Here is a 22,697-nt window from a genome sequence, read left to right as displayed (position 1 = left end):
AGTTCCCCATGTAAACTTATAATGAATTAGTTAATATGTAGTGAACCAATGTCAAAGTATTATCATTTACTGCTAAAAGAATGTTAAAAGGTTTAAATACGACATTAAAAAGTTTTTTGGGCCACGTCACGAATACTTTAAAATTGTAGGGGCAGCTGGTGCACAAGGGCACGTGCCCCCAAAAATTACAACGTCTACAAACACACTGGACATGGTAAAGTAATAATTTTCAATATTTAAAAAATTGTCCGGAAATTTGTGTCATAATTATCAAAAGTAATTTTTTTATCTCGTTCCACTTGTATAAAATGTATCAAAACTTATATCCACTTACATCTAAAAATGTGTGTCTTGGATATATGATATGTTATTGCTAATAAAACCTGGGCACAGAGACCGAATCATGGCTGATTTAGATGTTTTGTTTACACCATTGCCATGGAAATCAGACGTCGTAGCCGTCTGAGAGAACTGAACTGGGGTCCCGTTCCGACCGTGCTCGGCAAGATTGAGTTACTATCGCAGGTTTTAATTTTCATTCTGCGCGAACAAGTATAATAAATATTTTTGGATAATTTTCTCGGTAATACAGACATTCAGAAACAACTACACACCGCCTATATTAATAATAATATTCGGCATATAACGCAAGGGTCGACAAAAATTGGCATATATTACGCCGATTGATAATGTGCATACAATTTTGTGGAGCGTTTGAACTTGCTTTACGTGGACATGACGAAAGTAGGGAATCACAAAATCCAGGCATATTTCGAGGTCTGATTGATTTTACGGCTTAATTGGACTCTGCTTTATCAAATCATTTAAAACAAGCAACGGTTTTTAAAGGAACGTCGAAAACTGTTCAAAATGAATTTTTAGATGCCATGAACGTAAAATTTTAACCGAAGGCAACAAGGTATGTGGAGAAATCCTTTTTACTTCCCGAGCGTAAGCAAAGGAAGTATTGTAATCGAGTCCGCGGCCGACTCTCTACTTTTACATTTTCTCGATCTTTCATGACCCCTAGAAGACGAAGAAATATGTCTCCCGTTTCCGTCTGTCTGTCCGTCTGTCCGTCTGTCTGCCGTCCGGGATTTTTATTAGACAGATAATCTCCGAAAGTACTGGACCGATTGTTGTCAAATTTTGTATTTATATTAGGTATATCATGTAGATCGTAAAACGCTAACCAAAATTTGTCTAATCATCCCCACCACTAATGTGATGACGTCAGTTCAAAATTGTAAATAGTAATTGGGTTTTAAATTGTATCAAATAACATAGTCTTACACATGTAGTTTATGATTCCGAATTGAGATTTGGAAAAAAAAATAATTAGGAAACAACATTTTGACATTTAATTTTGAATCTACAAAACCGAATGCTTTGAAATCTTGCAGATGGTTTACAATTATGATAAGCATGATAAAATTTTAATCACAATATATTTAGTTATGGCCTCCGAAAAATTGATGACGCCACCCCAACATTTTGCTGAATAAATCCTATCTAAAATGTACAAAATATGATGAGTCTCTTCTTGTCAATTATCATTCCATTAATATTTTTTGGATTTGCATATACAGGGTGACGCAAAAAATTAATGAATGGGTAAATTTATTTTATTGATTTAATCAGGAACTACAGAACCAAATGCTTTGAAATCTTGCAAATGTTTTAAGGTTATAAAGAGCATAATAATTTTTTAGTAAAAATATATTTGCTTATCCCCTCCAAAAAATTGATGACGTCAGCTCAAAATTTTGCCGAATAATCCTATCTATAATGTACAAAATATGATGAGTCTCTTCTTGTAATTTATCATTCCATTCATATTTTTTGGATTTGAATATACAGGGTGACAAAAAATATAATGAATGCTCAGATTTATTTTATTGATTTAATCAGGAACTACAAAACCGAATGCTTTGAAATCTAATGCGAAAAAAAAACATAATAGGCGTGCAGTCGTCACGTTTCCGACAGCGAGGGAAGTACTGTCTAAACTCTTTAGACCAATTTTTTACTTTTATTGGATGTATTTTTGTATTTATTTCCGTCACACAATTTCGTCTATTAATTGGCAATAACAATCTGTTCTGTATCTTCATATTTAACTCATCAATCAAATTGTGTCTCCCCATTTCAAAAGGTCACGAGCCGCCACTGTAAAATTGTGAAACATATTTCTACATACTTTGTATATTTTTGAACCTATTTTTTACCACAAATTTTACAATCGATAGGTCGCTGAGATTTTAATTGTGATGACTATGACTAGCAGATTTATGTAATCTGTCTTTGAACGATTCGTTTGATCTACGGCATGCAATAATTTTTTTAGTTGCTTTAATAAGTATATATTTTTTGTAAAAATGTAAACTAATTCAATGTATTTTATATCATTTAAAATGAATTAATCATGAAACTCTTTCTCTTCTCTCTTTTCTCTTTTCGGTTTAGTTGCATACTAGCTTTTCAGTCATGTAGGTACATACATAGTTACCTTCAAATTAGGTACGATTGTTGTGTTTTTCCACATTCTTCCATTATCAAGAACATAACAACAGTGTTGTAGAACACCTGGGAGCTACTCCCCTTTCACTTTATTATGATAACACTGCAGAAAAACAATGACCGCCGCCGACGACCACAAATAAATAATATGTTGAGACAATGCCGGGAAATGAACATGTTATTGGTTATCTATGGGCTGTAAAATCTAACTTAAATGGAATTGTGATTGGTGTACTGCCGAGTACACTACTACGAGTACTATAGCATTCGTAACCAAAACTGCATCGATAATAACAATTTTTAGCCTTTATTATATTAAACTAAAAGTATGGCTCTAATAACTAAATTAATGTCAATTAAGATACACTGTACATATTGCATTTGCAAAGTGTAAGCAATTTTATTTATGGAAGGAAAAGGTTTTAGTAAAATTTACACTTGAAATATGACAGATCATAATTAATTATTGTAAAGTAATAAAATAACAGACACACTTGACGACATTTTGTCTAGGGACTCTTAACAAATGTGTGATGAATACATACACGGAAAAATATATGTATCTACTGCTATTTGTTGAGATCTAGAAGCGTACGGTTAATTTATGCCTGAAAGCAGAAACACATTATTATCATGGCGCATGAATTCGCTTATACTGTTTCACACACGTTGTATTTGATAAGAATCCAACGTGTGAAGCAGAAATTACGAGCTCCATTTCATTAGTAATCGTAATAATAATAATAATAGTAATCATCATCATCCTCATCATCATCATTTGTCGAACACAACAATATTTCATTTACAGAACAATTTAATTAGATTTATTAGTTAATAACAACACAAATGCCCGTACCTAGAATAAATTAAGTAGATAATATAAATAATAAATTAATTACTTAATATTGACTTAACTAAAAATTCGATTCTAATAATTTATATTTTGTGTCGACATATACCCAGTCACATGGAAATTGTAGCACCAATAATGAAGAATTATTTTACTTCCCGAGCGTAAGCCAAGGAAGTATTCTCCTCTAGAATATGAAAAATAGGTCGCATAAATTGTCAAATTTTATATGTATTTTAGGAATGCATATATTGTACCAACAATTTTATGACGTCACCTCAAAATTTTGCATCGTAAAGGTATTTTGTAAAATACCATAATTCCTACGCTGCAAGCATACAGATTTTTGAAAAAAAAAAATTCAAAATAACTCTGAAATTACAAAACCGAATACTCTGAAAGGTTGCAAATATTTTAATAGGATTACTTTTTACTTGCTGATGTTTTATTAATTTATGCTGCAGAAATGGTTTTGAAATTGCTGACCTCACCCCTATTTTGTTTCTATCTAAACAATCTTAACCAATTTTTTAAATACCATTTTTCACCACTTCGTCATTAAGCCAACGTTAAATATCCTTTTATGAGTTCTTCAACTGTGCACGTCTGTAAACAAACAAAAAGTCCTCTTCAAAAATTCACAAAATAAAAAGAAAATTCAAGTCTATATGAAAAGCGTCAGCTGGTTATATTTTTATATTAATTAGGAGTATTATTTATTATTGCACGTTTTCTATTAATAACTGCTTTTATTTGTATTTATTGGTATCCTTTAATACAGAAACAAACAGAGAACGAAAATTTACTCATTGTTAATCGGTTTGATATTTTAGTTGTGAAATGAGTTAATGCATTTGTATATTTTTCTTCAGATAATGAGAGTTAGTACCTCAGTAACAGCTACAGAAACTGCAAAGTTTAGATACTCAAAAATTCCCATCTTTAGTGGTAGAAAAAGGGTATAAACAAATGTGGGCATAACATCGCAATTACACCCTCGTTCCACTAATAAAGGGGAGTAATTTAAAAATCAATCTCAAAATAATATTCGAGAAAATTTCAATTCCTTAACGCAACATGTTCTAAAATATTGAAGTTTTTTACAAAAAAGTGCTAATATATGTTACAGAAAGTTTAGGTTTTGGGAAAATTGCTGGGAATTTTCAGTAAATTTTGCTTAGATTGTGTATTTTAAATTTGTACTTTAATTCATGTGTAAATATAGTAATCATAATACTGACAGATTTATTTTAACACCGCCTAACTATCAGGTATAAATACAGGATGTCTCAGAAATAAGTACATTAATTTTAATCAGTTATAGAGCGCAGTGAACTCAACAACTTTTCTTAGTAGAGTTTTGTCAAAAACTTTTTAATTATCCAGTTAAAAATTGTTAAAGTTATACCCCAATTAAGGTTACCCGCCCATGGATCCTCAGTCACCCATGGACACTAATAATTATTATAATTAATAATTTATGGTCAAAAACAGTTATATATATACTAGGATACGTATTTTCCTAATCTTGTCAATGTGACAAACATTTAGAGAGAAATTGAAAATCCTGCTCCCTAATGGCGTACGGAATTTCATCGGCCCAAATATGGGTGTTTAACACCTTCCCTCGTGTAACCGACCTCATCAGTTGATGGTATAAGAGATACAAAATTTGCTTGTTCGTTTATTTTTCTATTAACCCACTCACAAAAGTTTTGCCTAAGTGGTAAGTCTGTTAGTTTCAATAACTGAACTTTCTGGTCCTGAAAGGGGTACATTTGTTCTCTGAGTATCCTCCAAATACTACTCTCCGATACATCACACTAGACAGTGATACGTGCTAGTGCCCGGTCGAGCTTCGACACTCTTCAAAACAGCCTCTTCAATATTAGCAATTCTATTACTATGTAACTTACCCCGATCTTGAGGTGCAGGTTTAAAAGATCCGTACTCTCCAAAATGCTGCAACGTTCTTAAAACTGCGCACATTTGGCAGACGATTTGGGAGGTTTTCTGAAAAAATTCGTTGGGCGCGAGTGCCATTTCCCCGAGCTTCACCGTACGTTAAAACGATATCGGTGCATTCAAGATTTGAAAACAAAGCCATTTCAACACATTTCGTCTATAAATTAGAAATCTGTGCCAAACAAACTTTAAAGGGACAACGTTTAATAAAAACATTGACATAAAAATGATTGTCAGTGTCAAAACGGTTGCTACGGTACCTTCTTCATTGTTGTAGTGTTGCTATTATTTAAGTTATTATTTAAGGTGAACATAGACGGCTCGTGAATATATGGGTGGGAAAATTCGAAATTCGACTTGAGTTTTCGAAAAAGTGCTAAATAAAAAAGTTGTTCCGTTTCACGAGTTCTGTTACTGGTTAAAATTAATGTACTTATTTCTGAGACACCTGTATAGTTAGCAAACAGTAAAGTTGCTGCGGTTTCCGGTGGAGGCGTCTTCTCTCAAAACTTTCACACATTTTTTAACATAAACTGAGAACGTTTCAATAATATGTTATTAATTTTCTGCGTCCACCTCAAACAGCATAAAAGCATAAAAGCAGCTAACCATAATTTGAACTCTTAATACACCAATTACTGTACTTCGTTTTAATTAATTTCGGCTTGCTAAAATAAAAAACAAAGAGTGATAAAAGCTGTATTTTATTATACTGTTGTTGTCGATCTCAAACAGACAAATCTTGAAGTTATATTCGACCTTAAGAAATAAATCAACAATAGTGACAATAATTGATCAGATAGATCAGACCACACCCGACTTGTAGCTGTATCTATTGAGTAACTTTGAAATTGACATCTGTAATGCTAGAAATGCTGATAAGTGGAACATTCCATATAAGACGGTCGCTTTAATACAACATAATTAAGTCTAACAAATTACTTTAACGGATTGAGTTTGATTTATTTATTGACAGGAAGCGACGTTGTGGGAATATTATTCTGGACATATATTTGGTGTAGCTCTTTGTTTATTAATATGAACTTTTATATATGACCAGAGATTCACTGATCGGGCGCTGAAAATAAATATGAACTTAAAGTACGATTCATAAATCAAATTAAGGTATAGACAAAGTTAAAAGACGTGTCGGAAAAATGAAACATTTAGCCATACGTTTAGATTCAGTATTTTATTATGCATTAATCAATACAGGTAGGCACCTATTGTGAACTGAAATCTATTATATTATAATCAGCTATTGTTCACTGCTAATAGAACAATTTTAAACACTATTAGAGTTTGCTTGCTTGTTATCGTTATTTTAGGTTGTTGATAAACTATGTTAGGAACGACATATTTTCAATTGTCATCAACTTTCTTAACTGCCAAACAGAACAACAGAATTCGAGACTTATTAAATTAGTATAATTTTAAAACCAGCAGTACGGTTATTCTTTAGCTCACATTTATTGATAGTAATTTGTGATAAAAGCACATTAATTACTAATTACATAAGCGTATTTTCTATGCACGAGGCATCACAATGTGAAACGAAACCACGACAGGATCTACTGTTCACAGTACCTAACTAAGTACATACCATAAGTAACATAAGTAAACATTTTGCGAACCGCAGGTGAATCTGGCTGAAATGCAGTAGAAATCACTACGTATTTTGTGTTAAAAGTTGCATATAATACTTTTTCTACAATATGAAATTTTACTTCATTGAAAACAGAATTTCAGTAGCAGTAATAGAAACTTACACTTTGAGAGAGAAAGCTTTTCTTTTACGCGTTTCTTATTCCTGCAGCACCCAAAATTTCAACAAGCAATCGACGCCTTTCGAGAGGTACCTTTCCATTTGAAAATTGCAACGTAGTTAGTTGAAATAGTGTGCAGACGTTTTTTGTGTTGTGGGGATAATAACGTGTTTGAGTTAGTTTTAACAAGTTAATAATTTGTGAAATGTTTTAAGTACTTATTCGAAAAGTAATCCATATACCAGCTACTTTATTTAATATTTGGATTTTGTTTTCAAATAAAATTTAGTATACGTAATCATTGTTGCAATAGTTTCATTGAAAATTGCTTCGACAATAAATGTTCACTTTATATCGTAAAATTAAGTGTTGATGTTGCAGATGATTTTTGTGTTACTTTGCAAGTCGTTAATTGGAACTGATTTTACATGATTATATAATTACTTTCGATAAATTTTATTTGAATCATAATTAAGTACATCGGGTACTGCTTTTAGCTTTGTCGGCATGTAATTGCAGTTACTTTTACAGGCTTGTTAATTGCCGTTCGCACGTATTCCGAAAGCAATAAGTCTATTACGGACAAGTTTTTCCGCATCATTGCCTACAATGTATCAAGTTTTTTAATCAAGGATTTTTCATAACTTTATGTATGATTCTAATTTCAAACTTTATTACGCAACGTATTTTTTTAACAAATTTATTATTTATTTTGTAGTAGATTATGTTAATTATTTCTTCAACTTGTATAACATACAGCTTGTTCCTGGCAGCAACATTTGATACCAATTTGTCCAATGAACTGAATTTTAATTTTCTGCTGTTTTTTATGCCATATATTTTAATGCAAAAAATTTCCAAATTCTAAAATTTATGTCATCAACTCATCAGCTATGTAGATATATAATTGTACTGAAGCTATGTATCACATACGTATTGCTAAAATAGTAACAATACTGGGAAAGGTAATGGGATTTTAGGAAATATTTAGATACGACAATTCATGTAGCAGAAGATTCATTATTACAGTTTGGCACTATGTATGTATATTTTAAATTCATTACACAGAAATGAGAATTACTATAATTAATATTTAATATACACTTCAGTTACCTGGTAACTAAACTAACCTGTTCCTGTTAGAAACATTTTCACATAGGTATATAATAAAATAAGACATAACTCGATCTGTAGTGTAAATAGAAATGCTGTCTACCCAAGAGGATTTTGCATGTCTACACGTCTGTCAGGGTTTTAATGTTCGTTTTATTTATTTGAAAAATTTAGCTGCACCTCATTATTGAAATTTAATTTATTGCCCCATACGCTGGAAAGCCATCTTACCATCGCTATTTCAGTCCTGGATTTGCCACAAGTGAGAATCATTAAACATTTAAAACTAAATGATGAAAACCTGTTTTAAGATATGCGGAACGTACTAAATGAGCCAGCAACCTATTCCGTACGCATAACATTTAGGGCCTTAGACATAGTTATTTCTTCAAATTGATGAAATATACATTTAGAAGCTTTTTCTCCACTAGATCCTATTGTGCACATAAAAATAAGCGTGTAAAGAAATCTTTAATAAAATCTATGGGAAGATACTTAAGTAGATTTTGGTGTTCGAATTTTTGTAGAATTAATTATTATTATCATGATCTGAATTAGGCTTATGTGTTTTTTCCAATTATAACTGATCTCACCTTAGAAACAACCAATAAATTAAAAACTTTAAATTTTGCAGAAAGCGTTATAATATTTTTAACACTTAGATAAACACAAATTTATAATTTCACCCTCAGTTTTTTTAGGAAAGCAATTTATTGAGAATAGGAAGTGTTAATGGTGGTAAGTTGATGTTTTTGCTGTACAAAATCTGGCGTTTGATAAATTGAATGTTTGACGGTTTTACACCAAATTCAGTGCAGATTAATACCTTGGACATTATAGCGACAGTCGCACTAATAATAGCATTTTAAGGTAACTTTTATTGTTATTTTTAACGATATAATTTCTCTTTGTATGTTGAAACTAATAGACGATTTACTATAGATTGTAATGGTCAGATTGAAAGGTCTTTGAAAAGGCTAATCATTTAAAATATAGAACTTGATCGCTTGATTTATATGGTTATTACAACAATCCAAGAACTAGAATGATAGATTCATTCATGCATTACTTAATCTCCATGTCGAAAAGATAATATTGTTCAAAGAGTTGTAATATAAAATGACATAACAGAGAAATAATTGCACTCAACCGTTATTTCAGCTAGGGTCGCACGAGTCCACGAATTCTTGTAATTACTTCAATAATTAGGCAGCAATTCGTGAAAAGCAAACTTAGCAAAACCGTTGTGCGTTATTTAATGCAAGCGTTAAGGTACCGCATGGCAAACATTATATAATTGTGGGTTTTTGTAAGCACTGGGCATTAGGTGGATATAATTTACAGTGTCATTACATGCATGATCCTCTTATCTGCTGATAACATCTCATCGCGATTATCGTTGGACCTATTGTTGTTGTGAACATTAGGTGGTTGGACCTTTCTCCGTTTCCGCTCGCTCTGTATATTTTGCTTTGATGAGAGTGATGACAAAATTGTTGGGTTTTATAATAATAACACAAAGTTTTTCCAACAACGATTTATACTACACTTAACTGTAATGGAACAATAATAATGACAATAAAAGGCCCAATTATGTTCGAATAATCAACAAGCTCGACACAGTGTGAATAACACTTGTGTTATTTATTTTTGAAATATGTACACGACGGCCATGATCATAGATGAAAATATTTTTAACAGCAGTAAATACTTGATGACTTGATGACAACAGTTATGTTGTAGGCGTTTAAACTGCTCAATAATTGCAACGATCATTTGCAAAGTTGTCTCCCATGAGAGCGTACGAAGGAAAGGAAATAGCATTCGTTACGTGGAAGGTAATTTCTTACGTGACAATTTTCAGTATTTCATGTGGCACCAAATAAAGTAACTTTTAATTTTTCTCGCACATGTTGCCATTCCACGGAGGGATTAAATTATACCTAAGCTGTTTTTTTAATAAGCCTAAGACCACAATTTATGTTCTTCGGGCCTTGTTTCTACGTAAAGGGTTGCGTTATAGAAAATACTTCCGACTTTTATGGATATTTTAACAGCGACCATTAAGCCCTTTTAATGGCTTTATTTTTTACCTCTACCATGTGTGAATGTCAGTTAACTAATTAAATAGATTAAATCGTTTGATAGTTTTACGTCTACGACGACTGAAGGCTGTTTATGGTATAATAACTTTGGTTTCTTTATGTTTCAGAAAAATTTGTAGAATCCTCCGCCTCGTCAGTACCTTCGACTCCTGAACCTGTCGGTTTAGACTGTACATTAGTTAGTCCGGACATTGAAAGTGGTCGTGAATCACCGGTTGATGTGTCTTCCACATCGGAAACAGGAGTGCCCTCACATTCTGTTCCGAATGGTCGTAGGTCGCCTACGACTGCTAGAAATCCTCTCTTGCAGGAGCGTTGGACGAGTGAAGAACTTCGGACAGTTACGTGTCATCTAGAAACAAAAGATCTCTGGGAAAAATTTAATGAATTAGGAACAGAAATGATTATAACGAAGACAGGAAGGTGAGTTAAACAAGCTAATGTAATTAACTACCAGTATTTTTAAAACTTACATATCGATAAGCAAAAAAAATGACTTTTGAAAGCAAAGACAAATAAAATAAGCAGTGAGCAGTAATAATTATTTCTGCGGCGAAATGTTTAACCCTCGGGAAGTCTCGGATAAAAAAACCTGTTGTGTTTAAAATAAGACCCGTAAAATAACGGTTACAACAACAAAGAGTCAAAAGTCTGTACAATGACTAGGAATAATAGGTTGTAGCTTGTATAAGTATACGTTTTTATTTTTTTTTATGTTAAATGTTATTGTGTTACCAAAATCAGTAAAGGAAAAACGAACAAAAACAAAAGTTTCTAGAGAATTATTCGTTGGCATTAATCAGTTTTTTAATTAAGAAAAATATCGATATCTAGAATTGTTTGGAAAGTCTACTAAAGGAATTTGTTTCCAAATTGCAACCAATAAGTATTCTTATTTCTTACAAAGGTTTAAAATAACAAACTTAATTACCATACGGTGTACAGTGACTTAGTTTGAATAAGTAGACTATAGTTCTTAAAAAAAAAGACAAGGTGTCTACCATATCCACGAATCTTTCAAATTACCCTTGTGTCTTGCCATTGACTATGGAAACCTTACGGCTCATAATATTGGCTGTTTTTTTGCCATGTTTAAGACTTACATGGTTTTTTAATTTGGACATAGAAAACGTTAAAAAGTGCTCTGCACGCACAATTTAATAATTAGGGGAAGTAAAAATTAAATATAAAATATTTAACAGTGTAAAAAATTGTATGTTATACGTTGATCAGATAATGTAATCGCAACAGCCTTAAATTTTGTTAATATTACAGTTTTCATTTGTAAAGAGAATAAACAGAAGATACATACATAGATATTCAGTAATTTTAGTAAAAAAAGAAAAAAATATGGGAGCATTTTGGCTTCCAAAAGTTTATGGTTCGGTTATTCTAAGTCAATTTTTATAATAAATACAACCGAAGCTAAAGATTAAGTTGTCTGTATCACTTAACTAAAGCAGACGGTAGACGTGAAAAGCAGGTAGCCCCTAATCGATTATAAAAGTGTTCGTTCGATGGCGAGATGGCTAATAATGATTAGCTCGGTTGACCAAAAAAACAGGCTATTAAGGTTTTGTTAAACCATTTCATCCCTTATAAGTACTAATGTTGGTAAGTTATTTGAAAAACACAGGTGGCTGTCGAAAATTTGATTGATTATAAAATTGATTGATTACCGCTAAATAACACCTTAGAAGCAGCTCTGCCTGCTCAACTAATGAAATTAGGTTCATCCACCGAAATGAACTGATAGCCAACACATATTTTATCTGAAATTGAAGATTTTCGAATTTGTCAAATCCAATGGCCTTTGGCTATTTTTCCCGGACATTATCGCCGAATAAAAAACCGCTATCGACGCATAAATATGGAGCGACCCTTGAGTTCTATAGATGATAAATGAGGGGCATTATCTTGAGTGATGGCAGTGTTTCAGTCAACGTCGGTGTGTGGCTCCTGTCGTGTTTTAAATGTCACTTATACACTGCACCCCGTGTCGCAGATTAATCACTCACCGTTTGCTACCACTCTCATTACATAAAACTCACGAAAAATAAAGGAAAATTTCAGAATTATTTGTGAATAATCAATTTAGTAAGCAGTTGAAAAGAATCTGACATTGTTTTGAATTGTAACCGTTAAATATTTAGTTCTGTTTGTACGTTCAGTAAACAAATATAAATTAGGTATAAAACATCATATTTTGCAAGGAATAAAATTGAATTACTTGACTTAGTTGTATATTCATGGTAGTAACTTTTTCGGTGCCTGTTAAATGACTTTGTGTACACTTATACCAGACAAATATACCTACTGTAAAGATATCCTATTTTTTTCGTACCTTTTTTTCTACTTTGAACTTAATTTTAAAAATAAAATAATTGTTTCAATTTCAACATTTCATTGTTGCTTTAGGATACATTAACAATTACCGTGATGTAAGCACGTTATGTTTCAGTTTTTTAAATACATCATGTAAAAGGCATTTTTAAGTCAATATTTTGTTATTTACTGATGGTTCCTAAATGCATTAAAACGAGTTATTTTGTGTATATAGGTATGGCATTATGTTAAAATAATAAAAAAATATAAGCTTACTTTGTGTACGATGTCAAATATGCAATTCAGTGCAAAACATTTTTTCGCATTCTAAAAAATTATCTGTGTGTACTTGTAAAGTTATTTTTCTAACAAGCTTTGTGTGATAGACATGATGTGGTACTATAATCTACACGGTATATTTTATTTCGTGTTTTTTTATATTATTACAAAAATGTTTTCAATCTGCATTCAACAGATCTAAAATTTTTTTAAGCAAATTTAGAAAAATAACTTAAAAAAGTATCTTTTGAACTGATAGATATTTAATTACTATTCACAATTAGTCAATTTATGTTAGTTATTGTTTTATAAACAATAATAATTATGTTATGTTTGTGAAGGAAAAGTACTTACATTCATAAAGCTGTAGCTGCGAATGAGTAGTGTAGCAGTTATTTTGAAATATTAATAGTTACCACTATTTTCTTTTATTGTTATTGTTGAGCCTTAAATAAAATTTAGTCATTCATAAGCTGCTTATCAAAATTCACCCATCTTGTTAAATTTTGGGCGGTTGTCACTAAAAAAGTCAAAAAAGTTAAAAGTGAAACAAGCTAATATAGTCAAATGTAAGCAGAAGCTAAAATATCCATCGACACCATGATAGATAGATAGATAGATAGATATATTTGTGCAATATACAAAGCATTTACACAGGTCAAAGAGCCAACAAAAAAAATATAATAAAATACAAAACATAACCAGTAAAATGTCGTACAAGTACGATTCAACACTAGAAAAACAACAGTCCATGGACTGATGTAAACTACTCACAATGTACATATTAAAACTTATACTCTAGGAATTCATTTGCACTATAAAAGGCATGACGCAGGAGAAGTTTCTTTACCTTTATTTTAAAAGCAGAGCCACATAAAGTTCTGTAGCGCTGGGGTAGGTGATTGTATAAGGATATGTTAATGGACAAATTTTTTGTCTTCGTCAATCTAAAACGTCTTGTTCTTACCAAATCAGCTGTTCGGGTATTATATTTATGAATATGATACTGATGAATCATATCACTACGATTTGAGTGAATTTCTATTACCGTGAAATATATAAAAATGCATGGAAGGGTCAATATATTATTCTCAATAAAAAAAAGACGACAGTGCTCGCGACAACCCAAACCCAGCATCACACGAAGGGCCCTCTTTTGTAAGCGGAATATAGTAATAGATAATGGCGAGTTTCCCCATAAAACAATAGCATAAGACATATTTGAATGGAAAAGCGCATAATAGATAGACTTAAGTGCTCCAAAATTAACGATTTCTTTCATTTTTCTTAAAAGAAATATAGTGGAGGAAAGTTTACTGGCCAGACATTTGATATGGTCACACCAGGACAGGTTTGTATCAATTGATAAACCTAGTAATTTTACTGTGTCAGAGTTCCCTACGAGGTTGCTATTGGATGATATTAAGATTTCTTGTGTTTTATTTTTATTAAGTTTTAGAGAGTTAGAGGCAAACCAGATGTCTGCATATTTTTGCGCTGTTTCGGCTTTGTTTAGTAAACTGTTAATACAACGATCTGACGTGATTAGTGAGGTATCATCGGCGTATAGCACACAATTCGCTTTCTTGTTTATAAAATTATAGAAATCGTTTGTATAAATAATAAAAAGCAGGGGCCCTAAAACGGACCCTTGCGGAACACCATGTTTTACTGTTGTAAACGCGGATTGCATGTTATTCACTGCCGAACATTGCTTTCTATTAGATAAATACGAAGAAAAGAGCTTGTGTGGAATGCCTCTAACACCATAGAATTCCAGTTTTGTCATTAGCGTGGTATGACTGACACAGTCAAAGGCTTTGCTTAGATCGCAAAGTGTGACCATATTAATTTCACTATTTTCTAAACCGTCGACTACAAGTTCCATAACTCGTAATAAGGCCTGCGTTGTTGCTTTGCCTGATCTGAAGCCAAATTGTGCTTCGTTGATTACGCGAAATTTCTCAAAATATTTGGTCAGTCGTGATTTAATTAGTATTTCTAAAACTTTGCCAAAGATTGGGATAATGCTAATGGGTCTATAATTGTCAAGCAGAGCCGCATCGCCCTTTTTCTGGATAGGTATAATTTTGCTAAATTTCAAGCTGTCAGGAAACACCCCACTTCCAAGACATTCGTTAAAAAAGTTAGTCAGAGGCGTTAATATTAAACTCACGGTCTCTTTTAGAATTTTAGAATTGATACCGTATATGTCGGTGCAGTTGGAGTTCTTTAGGTTGTTGATAATATTTGAAATTTCGTTATCACATGTAGGCTCTAAGAAAAAATTATTACAAATTTTAGGCATGGTATTCAACAAAATATCCGGTGTACGTACGTCAGTTTTGTCGATCCCTTTTAGAATTTCATCAGCTATATTGGAAAAATAACTGTTAAATTCATTAGCGTCAAATTTTGTGTTTTTCTGACTGGAGTTATTTTTATTTTTATTTCGCAAGCAGTTGATAAATCGCCAGCTGTCTTTGGGAATATTATCAGACTGAGCAATGTACGAGCTGTATGCGTTTTGTTTAGCATTCATTATGGATTTTTTATAAAGGGATCTTGCTTGTTGGTACGCTTTTTTATCACTAAGGTCTTGGGTACAGTCAGAAATTATTTTGATCGCAGCAATTGAATCCCTCATACGTCGCAAGTCGTCGTTAAACCAGCTGATGGTACATTTGTTGGATATGATACGTTTTTTTAGCGGAAAACAGAGTTTGATCAATCGCTGATATGTTGTAACTAGGTATGTAGCAAAAGTGTTAACATCACAATTGGTTTGCATAGATAACCAATCCACGGATATGAGATGATCACGTAATTCGCTTAGACCCATATCATTTACTGGTCTGCTAAAATAATAATTGTTACGGACGATATTACTGACTGCGTGAAGACAAATATATTGACCACTGTGATCAGATAATCCTGGTTCCAATATTCCAAACGAGCACGAATCATCACTCAAATCGGTGATAATATTGTCAACGGCGGTTGCTGTCCATTTAGAAACTCTAGTAGGATCCATTATTTTAGCTTTTAGTCCAAATGATTCGGCAAGATCAAGTAAGGCGTGAATTTCGGCCGATTTAATTAGAATGTCCTTATTGAAATCACCAATCAGAACTAAATAATTAGTTCTTGTAGCTAATGAACTTAGTATTTCTTCAAGTTTGTCTAAGAGTATTTGAAAATGACGTGAAGTTGATGGTCTATAAACTGTGATAATAATTGTTTTAGCTCGAGGGACCTCGACCCCACAGAACTCTGCATGCATTTCGACACAGTATGGATCTAAACAGATGGGTATGCAAGTTAAGCTTTTATGAACATATATGGAAACTCCTCCATGCAATCTTACTTTTCTACAATAAAACGATATTAGTTGGTACTCACTAAAGGTTATCATCTTGAGTATATCCCTATTTACAATCCAATGTTCTGAAAAACACAAAATTTGAAATTTAAATTTTTCACAAAATAATGTAACTTCGTCGATTTTATTGGTGAGGCACTGGATGTTGATGTGAAAAATTGAGAGCAGACTACGCTCAATCATACTTAACAGGCCCCTTTCCGTATTGAAATTAGTTGTTTGAAATGGTTTGGGGTTGATGTTTGTTCCGAAAAAAATTGAATCGGCTGATAGACATCCCCACTGGCCAGAAGTTAGCTGAATACAGAATATCTTTGAGATCCATGTCGGCCCCAATTTTAAACGACCCATTCCTCTGCGTATCATGTGATAATGACTCGATAATAAATTCCTTATTTGGACATTTATTTTTAAGAAACTTGTCGACGTCTTCCACTTTGGTGTTAGCTCGTACTCTTCCTAGATGCAACCAAATTCTTCTTGCTGCCCCAGCAAAATTCAAGTCGGCATCCCCGTTCCCAATAATTGCATTTTTTTGTGGTAAGATTAACTAGAAATTTATACATGGTATGACGAATTGTTTATTCTTCCAGCACTCACTGGTTCCGTATATCAAACTATAACTCATTTCAATGGAAAATGCAAAAATAATAATAGGCAACATATCTAGAAATACGATCTCTTAAAATGGAAAATATTTCAAATATTTATGAAACTATTATAGGTGTCTGCAAATTGTGTCTATTTCTTTTCTTACTTTATCACTCAAGTGCTCTGAAACTTGACACATGGAATGATAAAAGGGGGGGAAATGTTTATGTTCAAGACATAATACCTGCAATTTGAAAATTTAGAACAGATGTCCCTTGTTACATTACAAACTACTTCAAAGCATAGTTTTTTGGCTATACTGTAATACATTGTAATTTTACGAGTATCTACCGGTAGTTTAGTTCTGTGAAATTTCATTTGTTTAGTGATGGTAGCTATTAACAAATTTATATAGCAGGGATGATTTTTAAAAGTCAATACTTGTTAAAATTAAAATGTTTTATCTTTTTAAACGGTAATTTGCTGCTCGTCCGTTGTCACCAGCTTAATTACATAAAATTTACACAAAATAAAAGAATTTCAAAAGATCGTGAATAACTGATTTCGTAAGCAGTCGAAAAGAATCTAACGTTGTTTTGAGTTGTAACTGTTAAATATTTAATAGATGAGTATTTCTGTAAATATGATTATGAAAGCATCATTAGGTATGTTAAAACGTAGAGTTGTAATTAAATATGTATATTGCAATGTGCATGTGAGGCTACGTTGTTTTGTCGGTAAGTGTTGTAGGCTTTCAAGTTTAATGGCAGCTGCAATATCTTACGGAAAATATTGCTGACAGGTATATCATGCTTTCATATTGTTACGAAATACACCCTTACGCCGCCCCAGTACGACGCCTATGGCGGTCGAGAGCCTTCTGGACGTACGCACGGCGCTGATGGGTGAATCATCGCTGTTGACGGCCGAGAGGCGGGCGCATAAAGACAGATCTGGAGCCGTCTCGAAGCAGCGTCCAGGGGAATCGCGAAGCGGAGTCGCGATGGATGTTCGTGAAGGATCTCGATCAAAGAATATGAGTTTAAATAGAGGCGACCGTAGGTAATGGATTCATTCATCCAGTGAAGACAGTCGAGAGCGCCGGAATAATTTCTGTACATATTCGTCGCAATAGATAGTGTTGTAATTCGACCTGAAGAAATAAATTTTTTGAGTTTTACCAACACCCGATTTATTATTCGTCCGTCAATCGTAACACTGGTGTCAGAAGTGGGATTAATTGTGAAATAAATCGGGATTCGAATTTGGTTGGTGCTACTAGGGGAGACCGGAACAAAGTGAACTTTCGAGAAAATTCTCTCCCGCGGTAAGAGTGGAATAACGGAATTAGACTTTCATCACCTGACATTGGCTTCGAGAATTGACATCTGCCAAGGCTCTAGAAGTTTCTAGAAGAAAAATTTTATGCCGACTACCACAAGAGCGCAAACAGCCAACATGGAGGAACAACTGACAAAAATGATGAAAATGTTGAGCGAAAATCAAAGAATAATGGAAGAAAGTAGAAAAGAAGATCGAAGAATAATGGAAGAAAATAGAAAAGAAGATCGCAGAATAATGGAAGAAAATCAAAGAATAATGGAAGAAAATTTAAAAGCTATGCAAACTACACTTTTGAACAGCCGAAGCGAAATCCTCCAAGTCGTGCGAAATGAAGTGGACGAGATGAGAAATGAAATGGAAAACAAGATCAAGGAGCTCGAAGAAAGGTTGCAAACACCACGACCTACAATTGCGACCCCTGCAGAATTCAGTCCGGTGAGAGTTCAACCCCCTATTTTCGATGGGCAGACGTCGTGGACTACTTATAAGAAGCAATTTGAAGCTGCGGCCTTGTCGAATAGCTGGAATGACCAACAGAAAGCGACCGCTTTGGTAGTAGCACTACGAGGTGCGGCCCTGGAGATTCTACAGACATTATCAGAAGAGAACCAGAAGGACTATACCGCTTTGACGACCGCCCTCGAACTCAGATTTGGAGATGAACACCTCCGGCAAGTTTTCGTAGCGCAGCTTAAATCTAGGATTCAGAAGAGTAGTGAATCTCTTCAGGAGTTTGCGGCTGATGTTAAACGTTTGGTACACCTCGCCTATCCTGAAGCTCCGCAAGACTTCCAAGACAGACTGGCAGCAGAAACCTTCGTAAACGGCGTAAGAGATAGTGAGGTAAGAAGAGTCCTGCAAATCTCCGGGTTCAAGAAACCATCCGAGGCGCTGATTCGAGCGTTAGAAGTGGACGCCGCATACAACAGCTCACCTCGTTCCAACGTTAAGATACGAGGCATTGGGGTTGAGGGCGAAGTAAACCCTATTCAAGAGAGTCTCGACAAAATGAGCGAGAACTTTGAGAAACTCGCCCGCGAAATAATTGCCGAAATCAAGACGGGCAGTTCTAGACAACATGGAGGGCGCCTAGAATGTTACAGGTGTGGGCGTCAAGGGCATGTTAGGAGGGATTGCCGTGTTAGATCGCCAGCGCCGATGAGGAGATCGCAGCCGCGACCTCCTCTACATCAGGAGCAGGAAAACTAAAGGCAGTCGGTATCTCGGGGCGCGTACTGGCTGCTAAAAGAGAAGCCCCAACAACTGTAATGGTTAGAAGTATCGCGGGGAGCGTCGACAGTCCGACAATCAGCGGAAAAATCAATGGACGGGAATCGAAGATCATCATCGACACAGGAGCCGAAGTGTCCCTTGCACGCAGATCCAGGTTACAAAATTGCCAAATTAAATCAGTACGTACCGCCACGAATGTGAAGACGGTCACGGGAGAAACAACACCGGTTCTGGGTACAGCGGTGGTGAATGTAGAGCTCGGTCGACTCCGAATAAAGCATGAAGTTCTGGTGGCGGAAATCGCTGACGATTTCATTCTGGGTATGGACCTAATCAGCCGGTATGGTTTAATGATCGACCCAGAACAGAAAATTCTGCGTTTCGGAGCCGAAGAATTTGTGTTGGGACGTCCGAATGTGGAAGCTGCAACGGTCAGACTAGTGGTCTGTCAGACAACGAAGGTAGATGGTAATGCAGAAGTCATCGTCCCCGCCAGAGTAGAGACGAACCCCGGATACAGTTTGGGGATGGTGCAGCCGGCACATGACTCGACCCACAAGCTCCTGATCGCGAGCACCCTAGTCAAAACCGATCGTGACATACCCTTACGTGTGGCAAACGTGTTTCCCAATGCAGTCAATATTAGAAAAGGGGAGATTATCGGAATGTGTGAGCCAGTCGCCCGAGTATTGAACTGCGAGGAAGAAGACGTTGAGAATGAGTCTAAGGAAGGGGATACCAAAGGCTTGGAGGTCAACTGGGACCAGCTGTCTGCTCGTGAGAGAAAACTGGCCAAAGGACTCATTCGTAGGCACCGTAATGTCTTCGCCTCAGAGGAGGAACCATTCGGGAAGACCAACATCGTAGAACACCGAATAAACACTGGTGACACGCAACCGATCCGTCAGGCTCCTCGAAGACTACCCCTAGCCAAACAAGAAGAAGCTACAAGACTCGTGGACAACATGTTGAGAGATGGGGTAATTGAAGAATCCAACAGCGCGTGGTCATCTCCAGTAGTCTTGGTTACCAAGAAGGACGGGACTACCCGATTTTGCGTCGATTACAGGAAACTGAACGACGTCACGAAGAAAGACAGTTACCCCCTTCCTCGAATAGACGATACCTTGACGACCTTATCCGGCTCGGCGTGGTTTTCGACCTTGGACTTGAAGAGTGGCTACTGGCAAGTAGGTTTGCACCCGGACGACAAAGAAAAGACTGCGTTCTCCACCGGAAGTGGCCTCTATCACTTCACCGTTATGCCCTTCGGATTATGTAATGCGCCAGCAACATTCGAGCGGCTGATGGAGATGGTGCTGAAAGGATTGACATGGAAGACCTGTCTGGTATACCTCGACGACGTCATGATTATGGGCAAAACGTTTGACGACCATCTGAAGAATCTCGAGGAGGTGCTAGAACGAATGGAGAAGGCTCGTTTGAAACTAAATCCCAAGAAATGCTCGCTCTTCCAGAAAAGAGTCGAATTCCTGGGCCATATCGTGTCGGAGAAAGGAATAGAAACCAACCCGACGAAAGTTCTTGCTATCCGGGATTGGCCCATACCAAGAGACAAGCATGAACTACGAAGCTTCTTGGGACTCTGCACATATTACCGACGATTTGTAGAAGGGTATGCCGACATCGCAGCACCGTTACACCAACTGACGGAGCAGAAGGCGACTTTCAAGTGGAGCAGTACATGTGAGATGGCCTTTAAGAGACTGAAGACGGCTTTGTGCACCAGCCCATTTTGGCTTACCCCAGGGACAAAGGAATGTTCGTCCTCGATACCGATGCGAGTAACTCGGGAATTGGGGCCGTATTGTCGCAGATACAAGATGGGGAGGAAAGGGTTATCGAATATTTTAGCAAATTACATTCCAAACCAGAGAGAAATTACTGTGCCACAAGGAAGGAACTACTAGCCATTGTCAAAGCCGTCAACCACTTCCACAAGTATCTATACGGACAGGAGTTTCTGATCAGGACCGACCACGCTGCCCTCTCGTGGCTACTGCGGATAAAGAATCCCGAGGGCCAAGTAGCGCGTTGGCTGGAACGACTACAGCAGTACCACTTTAGGATCAAACACCGAGCGGGTCGACTTCACAACAACGCTGACGCTTTGTCAAGGCGTCCGTGTGGAGAGTGCAAGCACTGCGACAGGATCGACGCGGAAGAAGGGAACCTGCCCGTTCGTCGGACGATTTTTGAGCAAGATGAAGAATGGACAACGGCGCGGTTAAAGCGTGAGCAAGAAGCAGACGACATAATCGGACCAATACTAAAGTGGAAGGAGGAAGGAGTCGAACGACCCGGCTGGGCAGAATTGTCCGACCAATCCCCCAGTTTGAAGGCATTATGGGCCCAATGGGATTCCTTGGTCATGGAAAATGGGCTCTTGAAGCGAAAGTGGGAGAGTCCTGATGGGCGTACCTCTAAGACGATGCTGGTCCTCCCCAAGGTAAAGGTTTCCAAGGTCTTAGAGGAAGTTCATGCCGGAACATCTGGAGCCCACTTCGGAGTGAACAAAACTTTGTCGAAAATCCGGGAGAGGTTTTATTGGGTAGGTCATCGTGACGATGTCGAAAGTTGGTGTCGCAAATGTACGACGTGTGCGGCCAGCCAAGGTCCTCATACCAGGGCGAGGGGAAAGATGAAGAAATATAATGTTGGGGCACCTTTCGAAAGAATCGCCATCGATGTGGCCGGTCCGTTCCCTGTAACAAACGACGGCAACAAGTTTATCCTGGTGGCTAGCGACTACTTCAGCAAGTGGCCAGATGCCTATGCCATTCCAAATCAGGAAGCCGTCACGGTCGCGAAAGTACTGGTTGACAATTGGATCAGTAGGTTTGGCGTCCCCTTGGAACTTCACTCAGACCAGGGACGCAATTTCGAATCCAACGTCTTCCAAAGAGTGATGCAGCTACTGGGAATACGTAAGACAAGGACAACGCCACTACACCCACAGTCCGACGGCATGGTGGAAAGGTTCAATCGGACTATGGAGCAACACCTTTCGAAAGTGGTAGAAGAGCACCAAAGGGATTGGGACCAGCACCTTCCACTATTCCTGCTGGCCTACCGCGCAGCTATCCACGACACCACGGGCCAAACACCTGCTCACGTTGTATTTGGGAAGGAACTGCGGCTGCCCTGTGACCTAGTCTTTGGATTGCCATCCGAAGAACCAATGGAAGTACGTGACTACGTGG

At 36.1% G+C, this 22,697-nt stretch overlaps 1 protein-coding gene across 2 annotated transcripts in view; it reads left to right on the top strand.

The window, feature by feature from the left end:
- The window catches only part of LOC135146303 (T-box transcription factor TBX20-like), a 96,755-nt gene that overhangs the window by 15,685 nt on the left and 58,373 nt on the right, over nt 1-22,697 (top strand). For both annotated transcript variants that reach the window (XM_064078465.1, XM_064078472.1), the window contains one exon: nt 10,427-10,742. In XM_064078465.1, the coding sequence (XP_063934535.1) occupies nt 10,427-10,742 (316 nt within the window). The remainder of the gene's footprint in view (nt 1-10,426; nt 10,743-22,697) is intronic.

The sequence above is a fragment of the Zophobas morio genome, unplaced genomic scaffold (assembly GCF_036711695.1).
Source record: "Zophobas morio isolate AGI-343-1 ecotype UQ-CSIRO unplaced genomic scaffold, CSIRO_AGI_Zmor_V1 ptg000005l, whole genome shotgun sequence".
Lineage (NCBI taxonomy): Eukaryota > Metazoa > Arthropoda > Insecta > Coleoptera > Tenebrionidae > Zophobas > Zophobas morio.
This window is presented reverse-complemented; position numbering and strand designations above follow the sequence as displayed.